Here is an 18,557-nt window from a genome sequence, read left to right on the forward strand (position 1 = left end):
CAGGGTCCAAAATGTGGTTTCCCTATGCATGATTCACAGACACTAATACTACTTGTTTACAACGGATATAAATCTTCTTACTTTGTCAATCAAAACAGAGGTCAATAATATGTTAACTGAGAATACAACTGTTGTAATCAAAGACTGAATAAACTTCTTAAGTTGAATGTGATAATAGTGTAAGGAGAATGGAAATTGCAGAAACGAATTTGCTACTTTTACATACTGCCAACTGTAATGTTTACTTTAATTGTCAATTTAACACGGTTTACAGCAAAAATATGGTCGATTATTACATTCGTAAAAGTTCCCCAAAAAATCAGATTCAATTTGAAGGAGTTCAAAAAACATAGATTGCGCTTCGTGTTGGACCTTTGCACAGTCGAAACCGCAATAAACACTTCAGAAAAAGTCCCACCGACGAATACTCGCGTAAAACCGTGCAATTAAATGACTCAATGTTCTGAACATACATTGAAATTGGACAAGTTCAGTTAAAAATAACACGCACTTAAAATCGCAACAGCGGCTAGCGGCAAACAAGATTAGAATCAAACTGATTGCGACTGCAATAACATCACTTAGATGGCCTTATTTGAGCATTTCGCAACTAAACTGACTAGTTTTGAATCTAAATTCAAGCACACAGCTGCTACTGCTTTGTCGTGTTACCGCAATTAAATTCCAAAACAAGCTGACAGAAAAGTGAACAATTTAAGTCGACAGGTATGTTCAAAACATGGCAGGCCTAGGAAGCACTCTTATTCGGTTGTTATGGCACGTGTTTCCGCAATGTGCGAGAAACATTCAACTGTCAAGAGATGAAAATTGTATAAAGAATCCATGTGCACTTGCTAAGTGAGAAAATCGGATAAGTTATCAGGTTGCAAAAATAACTACGAAAGCATTGGTTAAAGATAGCTTAGTGTTTATATAAAAAAAGTTAAGCTGCTGTATTAGCATTCAATTCATATTTGTATGATTTATGTTATGTATCTGACAAATGTGTAAATTTTCGCAGAAACTGGATAATTACAGATGTCTGCGTAAAAATGTCGACATAGCAATTAAAATGTAATTTACCACTCGTTGCAGTGAATCACATTTCGCATAGTTGATACGGATAACACAAACGACGCTTTTGGCTTTATGGTCCTCTCACAACTGTTGTTGTTTTTAATCCTGAAATTGGATTACTTACAAAAATATTTGCGCTCGCAACTTTTGCATGCATTTTGTGTCGCCTCTCTCGTGCACTATTGCGGTAATTTTCCACTGGTCACACATGGCCACCCTTGCGGAACGCGACAGCAACAACGAGTTGCGTGCCGAAGTCAAATTACCAGTATACTGCTGAGAGCAAGTCCACGCAAGCAGAAGCAAGCCAAATACGGATTGGGGATGCCCCAACCCCATTATAGGATTAGTAAAGCCCGCATTAACTTTCACCCTGCCAAGACCTCGCCCAGATAATAAAACGACCGAAACATAACAATTTATAGACTACAAACTAAAATACCATTTTTTCCATGATCGTAATATCGGTCAATTTGTTATGATCGTAATATCAACTTTTTGTATGGTCAAAGAATCAACCAAAATTTAACAATTTAGACTACAAACTAAAATACGATTTTTTTTCTATGATCATAATATCTGTCAAAATAACATGGCCTTCGAGACTCTGACTTTTCACTGCATAATGCATCTTTGTCTTGATTTCTGCATTTAATTTTATTTTCTCCTGATAAATAACCTGTTTGAATCCAACACTGCCAAATCTCACATCTTCAGTTTGCAGCAATAAATCTTATCTGCTTAGATACAGAATGTTGATTAATATCGAATATCAAAATACACAATATGCTAAACTAACCCAAATCTGCCCTGCACATGTTTAATTAGGAGAATTTAAATATAACCAAACAACGAAAAGTCAAATAAAGCTTACTTCAAATCACATTATATGCCACATCAAGATATTTCCCATAAAAGAAAAGAAATATCTTACTAAATCATGAACAAAGCTGCATCTACTTCATAATAAACATGATAACCTCAAAATATATAAAAAGAATCCAAAACTACAGATAACACACTATCCATGCAGTGTATAACCAATTTCATTTTCAGTTTAAATCTTATTAAGACAGCCACAGGTAAAAACACAACATATTACTGTTACCCCAAGGTATATTAAGAATTGATTCCTTTTTACAGAATTGTTGATATTTCGTAACAAAACCTGCCTATTTAATTAACTAAACATACTTATAAATAACACTTTTTGTAATTAATTTCAGCTTATATATCTGTATGTGAAACTCATGCAGTATATTTTCCCACAGACCCACAAATACACTTCACCTTATAACTGGCAGTTGCCCCTCCCATGCCACCTGGTGGGTCAGAGAAATGCTTCGGAAGTTCGCTAGGTGGCGCTGTATTTGGTTTTCCACTTAACCAAGATATTCGAAGTTGGTTACTTGGCAATCCGAGTTCGACTGATTTTGCTAGTTCCTGTTTAAAAATATTTAAATAAAAAAAAACATATTTATTATTGTATAAATGAATGTCACTGTCACACATTGTGCGGCAATTTAGAGTATGTGTATTTATGTTAACAGCAACCATGAAGTGCTAAAAAACTTATAAGTATTAGTTTAAAGTAAAAAAATATAAATTAATAAACAAGGTATATTACCGCAGCTTTTGCATCAGCCAGTTCGATGATGGCACTTCCTTTCTTCTTTGATAAAATCAATCCGTTTACATTGCAATACTGTACAAGAACATTTGATTTACAAGATGTAGGAAAAACCTAATATAGGAAGGTATAATATGACCTTACATGTAACACTGCAGACTTAACCAATTTGGTCTCACCCCGCATACAACCATGTTAAAGCTAAAAAACAGAACAGTACGATCTAAGTACAAAGAGTTATGCTGGATCAAATGGATGCTTGAAAATATAAAATATTAATACAAACAATACATTTTTTACAACGTTTGGCTTTTTGATCATGTACAAAATAATAATACAAGTTTCATAACAAAAACATACTTTGGAAAACATTTTCTTTAACATATCTTCGTTATAACCACCATTGTTTTCATCTTCTTTGAGCGACCTCCATTTTAACTTGAGGCGGGCAGGTTCCTTTGGTTGGTCATTATGTATAAGAGTGCTCTCTGTAAAATAAAGTTACATTAATGTGAAGTGTGTGATTTTTAATTAATAACAATATGTGTATGGTGAATTACATAAATCTGGCCACGACCAAGTGGTGATGAAGTTGAACCATTCTCTTAAAAAATAACAGCCAAGATTAAGTGCTATTCAATATGTTGGAAACAAAAATGAAGTCCCAACGAATTGTATATTTGAACTTAATTTAGTTTGCTACATACTTTAATTAACAACATATGTGAATTAAGTTATCCTATGATAAGAAATTAATGAATTATATTAATTGAAAACAACCAATAGACAAGAACTAACATAAAAGCAAGCCATTAAAACATGCGATGAATAAAAAATACATGGGAAATAAAAAGGTACCTGCGTAACAACAATAAAATGTTATGTATCAACTTTTAAGTAATTTTCGTCACACCTGTTATGACTTGTATATAAGTTTTTTTAAAGTTAATCAAACACAAGTGTGAAAGTAAAACGTGTGAAAAAATTTAACATAACAAACAGTCAGTGTTGTTCACTTTGATGGATTAATATTTTTTTTTGTTGAGTATAATTTACTATAATGTTTCAGTTACAGTTAGTTTTTATAAGAAAAGTATCTGGAAACACTGCTTGAAGTTTGTGCATAAACACAAGAAGATAAAGAAAACAAAATTCCATACAGAGTAAGATGAACAACTTATTTCATGCATCACTGAACTTGAGCACAGTAAAGCACGACGTCATTGGAAAGCTTCACTATTCGTGTGCAGATTGTGGTAAGAAACAAATATTGCGTTACTGCTTACCCGATCATGTATTTTAAGTTAAAATCTAATTCGTTTTGTTGAAACATAGACATGGTAGATGTTTTTTCAAATGTCGATCGATTTTAAAGTTAACTTAAAAAGTTAGAGAAGACAAAATGGCAGTTCCAGCTCCTCCACCTTACACAGGTGCTGAGATGAAACTTGTTCCTGTTTATTTGTCACCAAGTCAAGGAGGGTTGTTGCAACACAGTGGCGTACAGCAACATAGGTTGTCATACCAAGGTGGCATGCAGCAACAGGGGTTGTCATACCAAGGTGGCATGCAGCAACAGGGGTTGTCATACCAAGGTGGCATGCAGCAACAGGGGTTGTTAAACGAAGCAAAACAACCACCAACTCACAGCATGGCAATAAATATAAAACCAGTCAACCCCCAAATGGTGGCATCCAATATTACAACTCCTCCTGTCGCAGCAACACACCACAATCAACAAATATTTCTTGCACAAAATCAACGAACAAATGAAGAAATACAAGAAGAAAGAGATAAAGCAAAGAGTAAAGGTGAGTTTTCTTTATTCGCTTTAGTAAATTTGAAACAGTTTATTTTCACAGCCACACGAGATGAGTTGTGTTGCACAGGTTTATGTGTGGTTGGTGTGCTTGAAATGCTTGGTGGGATCGCTCTTATTGCAATCGGCCTAGCAACCATGCCGTTCTTTTGTGTTGCAATGGTTACATGGCCAGCGGGGGCAGCAATGATGGCTGCCGGAGCCGCCACAATGACCGGGGGTGAGGTTGCTCGCCAAAGCGCGAAAAAAAATAACAAAAAGGCAAAGGAACAAAACAGGACCCAACAGGCAGTGTTATACAGTATTAGTCCTTCAGAAAATGTAACTGCAATGACAGCTACAGCAGTTTCCATGACACCAGTGAATCAGGGGGCAAACAATATGACATACAACATGGGACAATTCAATTACCAAGAGCAAGTGTAAAACAAACACAAATAAATATATGTTACACATGGTGTACCGTGTACATATTGTTTTTGTGCATAACACTACATAACCAAAATTACCTAACCTAACTGTGTATTCCTAAAGGTAAAAGGCGAATCAACTAATTGTGTACAATTTTTTATTTGTAAATTTATAACTTGCTTTATTTTCTAACCTACTGCATAAGTGTAACTTAAGATTTTGCTTTTAATAATTTTAAACTTTTTCTTATTACCGTTTATTTCATCACTTCAAACCTGTTATAACTTTGATGAGTGATAAATGAAAACAAATGCTTGTATAAAATAAAAGTCCAGGTCATTACATCACAAATAAATGCATTAAATGCATGAATGTAATAAAAGATTATTTTGTTCAGTCAACACACTAAATAAATTTGACAATTTTAACCTCCTGTGTTGCGGGGAAATGTCAGTCGGTATAACACAGGTGTTCTGTTTTATACACCATGTAAGTAACTTTGTGGGTAATTTTGTGTTATTATATAAATGACAATAAAAATGGCCGATAATGAACCACTGGGTGGAGACTTTTACAACCACAATGGTAGCAGCGTTCAGCCTTTAACCCATAACCTTTGGGCTAAAGGCAAGCGCTATCCACTGTGCCTGAACAAAACATAAAAGCCCACAAAACTAAAACTGTACAACTTACCTTCTTTTTTCATTTGTTCTCTCATATAACGTTGTTCCTCTTCCAATATTCTTGATCCTTCATCTCTTAATCTTTCAATCTTATAAACAAAAATTTATAAATTTGTAAGTAAACCAGACAATGCATTCAGGTAAAAATATGATGTTATATTCATAAAACAAATATATTCTCAATATTTCAGTTTTATTCTTATGAAAGAAAATTTAAAAGTTGGGTAAACCAAATACTGCATTAAGATTAAGGTAAAATATGAAGACGAAGTTGTATTCATTACTCATAAAACAAAAATATAAATCTATAAATAATACAACTTTTAAATTTTTCTTTAATTGAAAGATTAAGAATATATTTGTTTTATGTATAAATAATACAACCTAAAAAAAAATACACATTTGTAGAACATAAAAGATGTGCTGCTGATTAAAACTCATGCTTCAGATTAGTTAGCTAGTTTCTTAAAAAAAGTATATATATATATAAAATTTGACATGGAAAATAAATTATTTTGCACCTCATGCTTCAGATTGGTTTTTGCTTGTTTCTTCTCTATCTGATCCGCAGCTTGTTCTCTTGCTTCTAAATCTAAGTTAATAAAATATAATGTAAAACAGGAGCAATTTTACATAAGATATTATAGAATAGGATTTATTTAAGTTTGATGTTTTACAACTTATTACCTTCTTTTACTTTCCTTCGTTTAGCATCAAGATGTTGGGTTCTCTCTTTTGCCGCTCTCCTTGCCCGTAAAACATGATCGTAAGCAGCCTGTAATACAAAACCAAACAGATCTTCATATAAGTACAAATTCTATAGTTATATTCATACCCTTGCTCCAACATCTGACAGAATTTCCAAAGCTTGTGACAATTGATGAAATGTTTCCGCTGAAACATTCAATCAAGCATAAATAAAAAACCAACAAGCAAATTTCTTAAAGTTTATTTTCTATAGGACAAAATGCGCAGTCAACTTTCTAGCATGTAGAATTGGTAAAACAAAATATAAGGTGATATAGTCGTAGTTTAGCATTCATATTGCAGTGAATAATAGTTTACTAATGTTGCGGTTTACACATTACATGCATCATGGTTTAATAATGTCGAGAGTCACCAGCCTCTTTTTGTCTAACAACTAGAATAACAGTATCACTTTAGCAGAAAAAATAATATCGGTAGGTCTCTAATTTAAGGAATTTATTTCGAAATGACATACAAGTGCGATTGTTTACTGTTAACACAACCTTCTCATTATATTTTATTTAAATTCTAAGCAAATATCACAATACATAAAAACGTTCTAAGCAAATGCCACATTACATAAAGTAATATATACCTAATATTAATAACCATACCTGCTTTTGGGTTGTCTGGATTTTTATCTGGATGACATTTCAATGCTTTTGCTCTGTAAGCTTTTTTAATCTAAAAAATTATAACGTGAGTTTTAAACTGTATTTATATATTTAATAAAGCAAGGTCACAATTACAATGAATACGAGGTATTTGATTTTAAACAATCCGTGTTAAATATTAAAATAACAAACCTGTTTCGGGGTAACATCTTCTGCAATCTCCAGGAGTTTGTAGAGGTCTAATTTCATTATATCATCTTTCTTTTTATTGTTCGTCATCTTTTAACTACCGAATTATTACAAAAACGATAATAACGTGTGCTGACTTACCTTTGAATTAAAAAAAATGATCAAAATCGTTTTCTTTACGTTGCTTCGCGATAAGAAAATCTTTTACTCGGGAGTTCCCCTGTCTATATCTATATATATTGTCAACTTTTGATGGGGAGCAAAAAACAATCGAGTGAAGGATACGACCCAATACAAAGGTATTGTGTTGCAGTCTTAACTTTATTATTAAAAATAAATCCATTAGCATATAGTAAGAGCGCTGGCAACCGACCTAACGTGGTCTAAGAATGCGCACTACTTACCTGTACCAGAGTCATATAAACACCGAGTAGTCCAACTGCCGTCTATGTGTGTCCAAAATAGAGCAAAAGTGGTGACTTTGACAATGGGTTTAAACGAACTTGTTAAGTTTTGTTTGTGTTTTCCTTTTGTGAGAAGGTGTAAAACAGCTTCTATTTACCTTACCAAACATTTTTTAGAAAAAATGTATAAATTTAGCCGCATTAAATGACTAAAATGTCGCAAATCAACCGCTTCTAATTCTAATTTTTGACTTTTTTTGACACAGAAAACAAATAACACATGTTTTTTACATTTTTCAACCTTTAAATTTGTTTTTAGGCCCAAGTTTTTCTGTAATTTACCGAAAAACATACATTTTCCCTATACCTACTGTGTTATTTTGGACCCAAATTGCCGTTCAATTTGTGTTTTACGTAACAATGGGTTGGACTACTCGGTATTTCTATGGCTCTGACCTGTACTACCTACACTACATAAGATTTCAACTGTTTTGACTATCAACAAAAACTCAATACTCCAACGTGTAAAATAATTTATTTAACCTGCATATGTACATCTATGTTGCTACGAGATATACACATATGACAAGCACGACAAGAGCAGCGCTAAGATGTAATCAACAGGCAGTCAGGGACTATTAAAATCAATAGCAACTGATATGCAAGCATATGTGCAAATTTAAAATTGTTGATTATTTCATTTTCCCAACCTGTCAAATACACTGTGCGATACTGCACCTTTACCACGAAAGATTCCCGCAGAAGTAGTGCTTGATACAGTGTTACTTGAGATGGGTTTTGAAAACCTTGTGGGTTGTTTAATTCTCATCATGTCAGATCTTAGTCGGGGCAACTGTTTCATGCTCTTTGTTGCGACTTTGCTTCTCTCCATTCTGTCCATTCTCATACGAAGGTTGGACTTTGTAAGTGACTTGACACCTGGTTTAACCATTGTGCTGCTTACTTTACCACCAAGTCTGTCCATCACGTTAGATTTCCTTTTTATGGCTGGTTGATTAGTAACTCTCTTCATGATAACTTTCTGCTTCAATGTGCTCACAGATTTCGGCAGTGGCTTCATTCGCACAACAGTTTTAGGTTTCATCCGTACGGAATCTTCACTTGAAGTAACATCACTGACTCGTTGCACTCTAACTTTCTTTTTCACAGAATTTGACGAAGTGACGACAATATTAGGTTGATTTTTCCCAGCTGTTTTCACCATTTTCTTCACTGGTGCTTCATCAGAAGGTGGCCCAAGTCTATCTAAGACACTTTTTCTCTTCCCAGTTTTTAATTTCTGTGTATCATTTACCGTTTTCTTGATTGATCTTAATTTTTCTTCAGTGGTATCATCAGTTGTTGAGACAACAGGCTCTCCCAATCGACGAAATACTCCAGCTGAATCTTCCGGAGTTGGAGCATCTTCTCCAAGACGCTGGAACACTGATTTTGATGTGTCGGCTGTAACATAAACCTTTACTGTGAAAATTTACCTGTTGATGTTTAAGAAATAGTTTATTTTGGCAAAGTGGATATAGCCTGCCTTTTGACCAGATGTAGAGGTTCGAGGCTCGATAATGAAAGCGTTGTGTGACCTCGGAAAGGACACTTTACGGCAATTGTTTCAACCCAGAAGTCTCTTACAGGTTGTTTTAATTATCATCCATAGATTAGTGCTTACAAAAAAGTTACCAACACTCGTATGCTTCACTTATAAGACAAATAAAAATGTATTTATATGTCTAGAACTGAGAGCAAAAAATATTTTAATTTAAAATAAATTATAATTCCACATCCTGTTAGTTATCAGTTTCCTAATGAATCACATCCGGTACAAGCTATATGTGCTCAAGTACCTATTCAAATTTGGAGTGGTATATGCGTGCAGAAAAAAACAAACAAAACATATTTTAGTAAGAAATAACTGTTGTGATTCTTGCGTTTTGACCCACATTAACAAAGAGCATTTTACAAACACTTACCACTGTGCACAACTGAGTCAATTTTAGCAGCAACTGTTAAAGCTGAAAAATAATGTTTTCTGAAAAAGAGTTTTTTTGACAGTCTTAATAAAATTTAGAACAAAACTTACTGTCCATGTGGTTTGATCGATGGCCATTGGTTGGTCTGATAAGATTAGTGGTCTTTTCCCTTGTTACCTTGTGTTTATGAAACAATATTTTGTTAAAGTAGAGTTTGGTATGCAAAATGCAGTTTATAACAAATACAAAATTAACAAAAATGTAATGTATATATTATTATATGAGCACTTCTACACATGCTAGTTCAGCACAACAATGTTCAACATAATTCCACTTATTTTTAAAATTTAGATGTTATATGAATACCTAATTATGTAAACAAAAACAGGTAAATATTATGGATATAAAAATGCTTTAGTTCACCTAAATACTTATTCTTTAAAACTGTATTATGTTAAAACATTAGTTTTTAAAAATGAAGCTATGCTGTCCGTGTTAGTTTTTATATATAGTAGGATGGGGGAAGATGGGACACCTTTAACACGTAATATCCAAATGTCCTGAACAGGTTTTAAACATTTTACAACGGCCTATAGGAGTCCTGGAAATACGGTTTTATATTTCTTTAAATGTTCTTTGTTTACTATCAAATGCGACGAGAAAGGAGAATGAAAGGGTGTCCCATCTTCCCCCACCCTACTATATTATACAGTAAAATGTATTTACTATTTACCTCATCTGATACAAGTTTAGCTTGCTTCAATATTGCAATAACATCTCCCATTGCTTTTATTCCCATTTCTAACAAATATTCACGATTCAAATCCCCCAAGATTTCTTTCTGTATCCTGGAGCAAAGTAACTTTCATTTACAAACTATATTAACATAGTATTCAGTATAAAACATTATGATTTAGTTGTCTATATTAAAACCACGGGTTGTGACTTGTAAGATATCTTGAATATTACACCTAATGAAAAGTTTACTAAACAGGAATAAATGAGTAATGACAATATTAGTTTTAAACAAACCAACTTTCAGTTTTGAGTAAAGGTAAAACATTTGTAAATGAGTCAAATTATTTACAAAGAGGTAAAACTGAGGTGGTATTCTCCTCGTCTATCGATTAATGTTTGTTGGTTGGGGTCACTATGGTTACCTGCCACTAAAAAAAAGCCATGTATAATTTAGTCGGTAGACAAGATTCGACCGCTGTATTTACATAGCTGAATTAAGACTTAGACATACCATTTTAAGAACAAAGTTTACATAATAGATTTGTGACACACTTACCTGTGGTCACAAAATAATATCGCATATTTCATATCCAATCCTGATGGTATGCCGGCGTCTTTAAAGAAACCTGTCCATGTGCTGACTGCAATATAAGATATAGTTTAATATTGACTATTAAGCAGATACATAAGTTGATAAGTATAATATAACAATGTTAATAAGCCAATTTAAATTTTCAAACATGTCGCAAAACTTTTAACGCTAAGAATTAAAACAGGCTGATAAAACATACCTGTTGGATCAGACATAGTTTTGACTTGTTGTATCTTCAATGAACAAATTACTTCTTACAGTACGTTATATACTAATGCAAATCACTTTATTAGCTACAAAGTGTGGAAAGAAGTAGTCATTAGGTGTTGATTTTGCACTTTCACAGCAGGATACTTGTACTCTGTAGATGTATAGACTATAGATACACAGCATGTGATTTTGACAGTTAATGGTTAACAGTTAACACATGGAATATTGGTACAGAACTCAAGCAGGTTTAGGTACTGAACATTCAAGGTTATTAACTGAAGTGGGAGGCCATTGTTACATTACATTAGTGTTAAATTTACAGGAATAATTTCAAAAGTAAGTTTTCAATACAAATAGGAAGTTTATGTGGAACATACATTAATTTATTTTATAGTCATCAGTTTAGATAATTGCCCTTTCAACCTCTGGACTTTTTAACTCTGTTTTCAAGTTTCATTAAATATTTAATCCTCTTTTGCATTGCATTCATATCTTCAATATGCATATGGTGGCCAAGCATGGACCTTTTCTTTAACAACATGAAAAGTTCTCTTTGATTTGTTGCCCTTACATAACCCGGTCCTTTGCAAAATAGTTTTGGTGTCAAGGTAACATCGTTTCCCAGAACAGCTAGGTAGTCATACATTCCAAAATAAGCTTTTTCCCTTGACAAATCGTCCTCAACCTTTGTAAGTGGAACATTCGGCATCCATGTTTTCGTTTCTCCGTTTACCTTCGCTTTCGGCCATTGGTCAGTGTTTATCCAGCGTTTTTTAAAACGTCTTGAAGTAGAGTTTAAAGTTAGTGTACTTGATAACTGGTTTACAGGATTGTATAACCAACCAAGAGGTTGCAGTATGATTCTTGATGTAAGTTTCAAACAAGACATTCGGGTTACGCTGGCTCAACACCGGGCATGTCTAAAACCCTGAAAACCTGACTGCCCTGAATTGCCTGAATTTTAATTCAGTGTTGCCAGATTATTTTCGTATTTTTTAATACGTTTGCGAAAGCGGCCCTGACTTTCGTGATTGCAAATAAAAGCAGCCCTGAACTTTCGTAATTGTGTGTATATATACATCCCTGAATTTCGTTATAGTATGTATATTCAGCCCTGAATTTCGTTATAGTATGTATATACATCCCTGAATTTCGTGATTGTGTATATATACTGCCCTGACTTTCGTTATAGTATGTATATATTCAGCCCTGAATTTCGCTATAGTATGTATATACAGCCCTGAATTTCGTTATAGTATGTATATTCACGAAATTCAGGGATGTATATACATACTATAACGAAATTCAGGGCTGAATATACATACTATAACGAAATTCAGGGATGTATATATACACACAATTACGAAAGTTCAGGGCTGCTTTTATTTGCAATCACGAAAGTCAGGGCCGCTTTTGCAAACGTATTAAAAAATACGAAAATAATCTGGCAACACTGAATTAAAATTCAGGCAATTCAGGGCAGTCAGGTTTTCAAGGTTTTAGACATGCCCCTCAACACCTGTATTGTAGTCTAAAGTGTAAACAAAACTACGTTAAAACGAACGTTGTAGTAATTTATACTGATAGGAGGTGTAATAACGCTAATGGTAAGCATGAAACTCATTAAAACTGTCGAACTATCTGAATCCAACAACGCTAATCTTGCCCTCGAGCAGAATTTGAAATGTTCGCCCCCGATTCGTAAACGATTTTTTTACGTTTTCTATTATTACCACCTGTTAATAAAAATAGAAATCACACGAGATGAACACATATATTATTATATTGTATCTGTGGTCAAGTGAACATCACATATTTTAACACGTTTTCTGACATCTTATTCATGAAACCTTACATGTACTGCCATTACCAATAATACCCCTTACTGTAAAATTTACAAAACACAAATCATGTTATTTACTTTTATTTACAACTTGAGGATTTATTCTGGCTACAAATATAAACAATAGGAAACAAAAATTCAGTTCAAAAATTTCTCCATATTTTTGTTCTAAAATAAATCATAATTATTGATTCAGTTACAACCACAAATTTTATATGGTTGTTTGGTAAAGTACATACGGCCAAAAAAGCACCAGCTAAACATTTTAAGTCACACTTTTGATACAACAAATGCAATATACATATGCATGCATGAATATTACTTAAAGAGTTTAACCGTACCTAAAGCATGGTTTCGGTAACTTGGTTTTTAACTACTGCGGTAATACATATTCGCTGAGTAGGAGAAATAGTGAGACTATGAGTGTAAAATAGTAAAAACAAAGGTTTTGTAAAGTGTACACTTATAACTATCATGGATGTAATTTGCAGTTTTGTTTATAAGGCACCACATTACATCTTCTGCTCATAAGACTTTAATTTCGATTTAAAAACCATAAAAAGAAAACACCTAACAAAGAAATTCAAGACATTAAAATGAAGGTGATGTCACCAGGCATAATTCTGTATCAGATTACATAAATATTACAAACATGCAAATGAATTTACCAGGCTACTGTCTGTTGTAAGTTTGTTTAATGTACATAAGGTTTAATTTGGCTTCTACTAATGACACAAATTCAAGTGCCCTTTCAGTTCCAAAAGTAGAAAATGTTATTTTCCAACAACACTTGTTAGTAGTATAAGTAACATTAGGTGAAGAATATGTTTATAAAGCCTGTATTAACGTATCAAGCAACATTTTAATGCAAAGGTTAACATCTCCATCTTAGTTATGTTTACATAGGAAGATGCTTAATGTCCCTTTATTTTCATAGCTTTGGACATATTTACACCAGTAAGCTTCTCGATCATTTCTGGCAGCTTAGCAACCACATCCAACACCTCTCCTGACAACTTAGCTGCTCCAATTTCTCCCTTGCCAGAAGATACCATAGTGATCTTCCTTGTTGTAGCAATAGGAGCGGCCACCTCTGCCGCAACCTTGGGCAGAGTGCTCAGAACCATATCAACCATAGCAGCCTCCTGGTAATCTTTCCACGCATCAGCTTTCTTGACCATCTGTTCAGCTTCAGCCTTAGCACGAGCCTCGATAGCAAAAGCTTGAGCTTCTCCCTTCATTCTGATAGATTCGGCTTCAGCTTCTGCTTCAAGAACAACTTTGTTTCTTTCTGCTTCAGCAATGGTCTCCAATCTAATATGTATTGAGTTAATATGTAACATCAAAGTACAATCACAGGTGTGGCTTCTGTGTTTAAAACATTTAACCCTATTTATTTGCATGAACACACTAATTCAAATTTTACCAGGTTAGAAGTTTTTCATTAGTTCAAAGAAAAAGTATACACAATGTAAAAACAAGTATAAAGTTTACTTCTACGTTTAGATGTTGAAATTTAAGTGGATGCAGGACACCGAGTTGAAAAAATCATTCAGCTATATTTTAGATATGATATGACCATGTTTTAGACTGTGACCTTTGGTCGAATGTTTGAATCATAAGCCTAAATAAATGCACACATAAAAAAAGATTAAAAAAACTTGTTGATCCATGAATGTTAAATATCATAATATATACAGAAACTTATCAAAGAAAAATGAATTTCATAAACAAATAAACTTTCATAATCCCATTTGTAATATTTTTTCCATGACAAAATAAAGAAATGATAACAATTACATTTAACACATATTTAGTAATAAACTGCATTAAACAATTATAACTTGATTAAAGAACACCAAATAAAACACTAATTTCACAACTTTTCTTGCCTGTATTTTTCAGCTTCAGCCGGTTTCTTCACTTGAGCTTCCAATTCTTTCTCTCTCCTCAGAATCTCTTGCTCCTGGACTTGAATTTGTTTGGATCTTTCTTCAACCTTGATCTGCATCTCTGCTTCTTTGATCGATTGCTTTGAAATTGCAGCTTGAAGATCGTAAGCAAGCTCAGATTCGGCTTTTTTAGTATGAACCTAAATTGACAATTTGTTTTGTATTGAATACCTATAGTGTCATTCTTAAAAAAAAATTTTTACCTTTGATTGATACTTAAAATTCAATTAACTTTAATCGATTCAAGGGCATACATATGCACAAAAAAGCAAAATACACATATTAGGTTTCTATGATTAAATATGTGCATAAGGTTTCATTGTCAGCAATATTTAAATAGAACAACTAATGATCTAGGCGTTTTATTCTAATCAAAAAATATAAAACCAATTTACAAATACTTAGCATATCCAACAATTAGGGCGTAAGGTTTGCGGGATAGGCCTAGTGAAAAGTGTTTTTAAAACTTCAATTTGAAATTCGTTATGAGATAACATTGGCTAGGGCATTAATTAATACATAGTTTTATTGTAAAGGATGTTTTATTTATCAGTTTTAATAGTTGAAAATTTGAATTATATAAATCTTGAAAGATTTATATACTGATTGTTATGTTATAGTATTAATCCAAATACATGTTAGCAAGCAAAATATATAGACATAAACAAATATTATATAGATGGATATATTTTATATTATAATGTATACAGTGAACAGGATATATTCTTTCTAGCAAACCAACTACAGCAGTAATTATTAATTAACTGACTGATAAGGAAGTGATTATCATTTATTTCCTAGTGTTCTATTGCACAAAAGCCATGCATTAATAATATTATTAATTATTCTATGTAAATAATATACAAAGCATACAACATGTAAAAGTGAACAAATGTCCAAGAATTTTGCGTTTTATAGAAATTTTGCATTGTAACATGCAATTGAAATATTTATATATATTTATATATTTTATATATTTTTAATATATATTGTATATATATTTTTATTTATATATACATTTGTAAACGTAGAAACCACACATTCAGGATTTCCATTACAAATAAATTAAACATGAGGAAAACAAACAAAGCAGAGAACTTTAAAATAGGAACAAGTCAGATGTTCGTTGCCTAATATCTGGTCAAGCAAAAAATATAACTTACATAGGCCATATATCACGCGCAAACAACTATTTGTATAAAATATGTTAAGAATTTAAGCTTAGTTATTTGTTTACTCACAAAATGTGTGGCAAATGCAACATCAGCAATATATGTATATATATAATAATAATAATAAAAATTCACAATAACCCAATTACTAATTGCAAGCTAAGGTAATGGACTACTGTGTAATTTAAATGGGGAAAATCAACAACATAAATACAAGCATCAAACCTTACCTCAATATCATAAGCAGCTTTCTTAAGATCATAATCTCTCTTTGCTTTTGCGATCTCCGTGTCATTCTCGTAACGAACCTTCATACGATCTTGGTTGGCAATCGCTTCCTTGATCCCGGCATCCCTCCTCGACTCTGCCTCTCCAATCTTTGCATCTCTCTGAACTTGAGCAGTTCGTGTTTGACCAAGTGCAGAAAGATATCTGTGGTATACATAGGCGTCACATTAAGGATGCTTGGGCCTGGGGTCACCATAACTATTATAATAGACATGATATGAGGTGTTTTAGCACTCCAGTTTTTTATCCTAATACAGAACTTACTGACCCTGCAGTTAATTACTAGTCTATACAAACAGCCAATAACAAGGGCCAAATAATACAGTACTCGGCACATTAATCAATGAAGATCCACATGTTTCTGATAGTACAGACCATGTTTTATCCAATTACCTAAATGCATTATTTGGATGTAGGAAACTAGTAAGAAACTTAACAAAATCATGGAATTACTTTTTCGCTTCATTGAAAATTAATGGCATTTGCGGCAAAAAAAAGCTACTATCTCTTACTGTGGTACATTGGTAATGTACAATAGTACAAAAATATATAACTACACATCTAATTAGTAATTACCCTTCATTATCAGTAACATCCTTTAGAGTGTACGACACTACTGTAATGCCCATCTGAATAAGATCAGATGATGCAACTTCAAACACATTTTTTGCAAACTTTTTTCGATCTTGGTAGATTTCTTCCACTGTCATGTTGCCCATGATTGCTCTCTGATGACCTAAGTGTAACGCAAAATTTTTACAGAAACTTGTATAGCCAAAGGCGCCAAACCTTGGGTGGCGGGGCAGGCAGGCGTACATTAAAGTTTTCTGCACTGCAGTAATTAGTAAACATTGGAACCAATTGGTTAAGATTTGTTTAACAGTAATAGGCATTTAATTATCCCAGACACGAGACACCCCTACATTTTAAAAAGTTTGGAGCTTAGGGATATTTGTAATTTTCATACTGGGCAAATTATATAAGAAGTAAATGAAAAAAAACACCCACTACAACACAATAAAAGACTGTATATTTTGTTTTCAAAGACTGCATTACATGTAGATCAAAAAAATTGAACTGTAAATGATTTTTCGATTTCTGTTAGAAACGCTGCACTAGTATATTAAAACTGAAATAAAATTCTGAAAAATTTTGCTCACCTTCAAGGGTTTCAAGAGCAATGTTGTGAATCTCCTGCTCAGTCTTACCAAGGAACTGCATGCATGCATTGGCAAGCATATCTTGATTTTGCCCCTGGATTTTAACCTGGGCAACCCCAATGCATGAGATGGGCACACCCTTTAATGTGTTCACCTGAAAAAATCCCAAAAAATATTCACCCACAAAGTAACATACATGGACACATGGTAACTCATAAGCTGGCACGAGGTGTATGAACACCCGTGTTATAGCGACTGTTGTTTACCAGCCACGCAAAGATATTGCAAGTTATATTCATTTGTTTACCTCTGTAGAATGAATCTTCAATGTCATTGTGTTAAGCGATATTCTCTGAAGTCGTTGAACCACCGGCCACTTCCAAACCCGGCCACCAGGAACCATAAGTGGTCGACTATGCATACAACCAGACACAACCATGGCTTCATTTGGTCCACACGTTTCAAAACCCATTTTAATTATTTTACTTTATGTATGATACAAAAAATAATCTGTGAATAGAAGTGTAAACTATTTAGGGTTTGAAAACATCCTTAATGGACCGCCTTACCACTGAGACACAGCAAAAAAGTTTCGGAGGTTTACTATTTACAGTGTGCCCATTAATGTGTTAGGCCTACTGTGATCGAAAATAATGAAACAATAATCAAAAGACAGAACAACGAACAAAACAACATTCAAAAGACAACAAAATAAATAGGAAATGGATGTGACACTACACCTTTATTGCTAACAATGAAACAAACAAATTACCAAAGAAAAACCATACAGAAGGTCTTTATTTTAATTAACACTTTCCATTAACCTTTTTTACTAATGTGAAATGTAAATATATAAGTATAAAATATCAAAGCTATTAAAGAAGTGGAACATAATATGTTAAGTGATATGTATACTTTCAAAACTATGCATCATCAAAGCAAAACTTTATTGCAAAAGTGCAAATAAACATTTTTTTATAAAATATATAATCATCTCTGGTAATTGTTAACTGTTAAATTACAGAACATTGAAATATATAGAT

General features: G+C 33.1%; 5 protein-coding genes across 8 annotated transcripts in view; 1 reads left to right on the plus strand and 4 right to left on the minus strand.

Annotated features, from left to right (window-relative positions):
• The window catches only part of LOC149737652 (dnaJ homolog subfamily C member 17-like), a 33,898-nt gene extending 26,508 nt beyond the window's left edge, over positions 1-7,390 (minus strand). For 2 of the 3 annotated variants that reach the window (XM_089873567.1, XM_089873566.1), the window contains exons 1-9: positions 7,174-7,390; positions 6,982-7,051; positions 6,456-6,514; positions 6,308-6,395; positions 6,142-6,212; positions 5,631-5,709; positions 3,068-3,195; positions 2,705-2,782; positions 2,368-2,520 (exon numbers count right to left, since the gene is read on the minus strand). In XM_089873567.1, coding sequence (XP_089729693.1) covers positions 2,368-2,520; positions 2,705-2,782; positions 3,068-3,195; positions 5,631-5,709; positions 6,142-6,212; positions 6,308-6,395; positions 6,456-6,514; positions 6,982-7,051; positions 7,174-7,260 — 813 coding nt within the window. In that variant the 5' untranslated portion in view covers positions 7,261-7,390. The remainder of the gene's footprint in view (positions 1-2,367; positions 2,521-2,704; positions 2,783-3,067; positions 3,196-5,630; positions 5,710-6,141; positions 6,213-6,307; positions 6,396-6,455; positions 6,515-6,981; positions 7,052-7,173) is intronic. The other variant, XM_089873565.1, reaches the window with a different exon arrangement.
• LOC149737654 (uncharacterized) lies at positions 3,739-4,958 on the plus strand. Its single transcript, XM_089873569.1, has 2 exons — positions 3,739-4,518; positions 4,570-4,958. Exons 1-2 carry the CDS (start codon positions 4,110-4,112, stop codon positions 4,950-4,952), a joined length of 792 nt encoding a protein of 263 aa, XP_089729695.1. The 5' UTR covers positions 3,739-4,109; the 3' UTR covers positions 4,953-4,958.
• A 700-nt stretch (positions 7,391-8,090) lies between the features above and the next one.
• On the minus strand, positions 8,091-11,230 carry LOC149737655 (uncharacterized). Of its 2 annotated transcripts, XM_089873561.1 has the most exons (6): positions 11,089-11,230; positions 10,854-10,938; positions 10,293-10,407; positions 9,670-9,736; positions 9,560-9,601; positions 8,091-9,038 (listed from the first exon to the last, which is right to left on the minus strand). In XM_089873561.1, the coding sequence occupies exons 1-6, from the start codon at positions 11,102-11,104 to the stop codon at positions 8,272-8,274; spliced, it is 1,092 nt and encodes a 363-aa protein (XP_089729687.1). In that variant the 5' UTR covers positions 11,105-11,230; the 3' UTR covers positions 8,091-8,271. The 2 variants fall into 2 exon arrangements, with proteins under 2 accessions (XP_089729687.1, XP_089729688.1); XM_089873562.1 differs by lacking the exon at positions 9,560-9,601.
• LOC149737656 (large ribosomal subunit protein mL51-like) lies at positions 11,175-12,038 on the minus strand. Its single transcript, XM_089873585.1, has one exon. The coding sequence runs from the start codon at positions 11,986-11,988 to the stop codon at positions 11,518-11,520; it is 471 nt and encodes a 156-aa protein (XP_089729711.1). The 5' UTR covers positions 11,989-12,038; the 3' UTR covers positions 11,175-11,517.
• Positions 12,039-13,007: 969 nt separating this feature from the next.
• On the minus strand, positions 13,008-18,195 carry LOC149737657 (flotillin-1-like). Its single transcript, XM_089873558.1, has 6 exons — positions 17,822-18,195; positions 17,515-17,668; positions 16,931-17,090; positions 16,297-16,498; positions 14,835-15,034; positions 13,008-14,256 (listed from the first exon to the last, which is right to left on the minus strand). Exons 1-6 carry the CDS (start codon positions 17,984-17,986, stop codon positions 13,857-13,859), a joined length of 1,281 nt encoding a protein of 426 aa, XP_089729684.1. The 5' UTR covers positions 17,987-18,195; the 3' UTR covers positions 13,008-13,856.
• Positions 18,196-18,557: the final 362 nt, after the last annotated feature.

The sequence above is a fragment of the Ciona robusta genome, chromosome 3 (assembly GCF_009617815.1).
Source record: "Ciona robusta chromosome 3, ASM961781v2".
In the NCBI taxonomy this organism is placed as follows: Eukaryota; Metazoa; Chordata; class Ascidiacea; order Phlebobranchia; family Cionidae; genus Ciona; species Ciona robusta.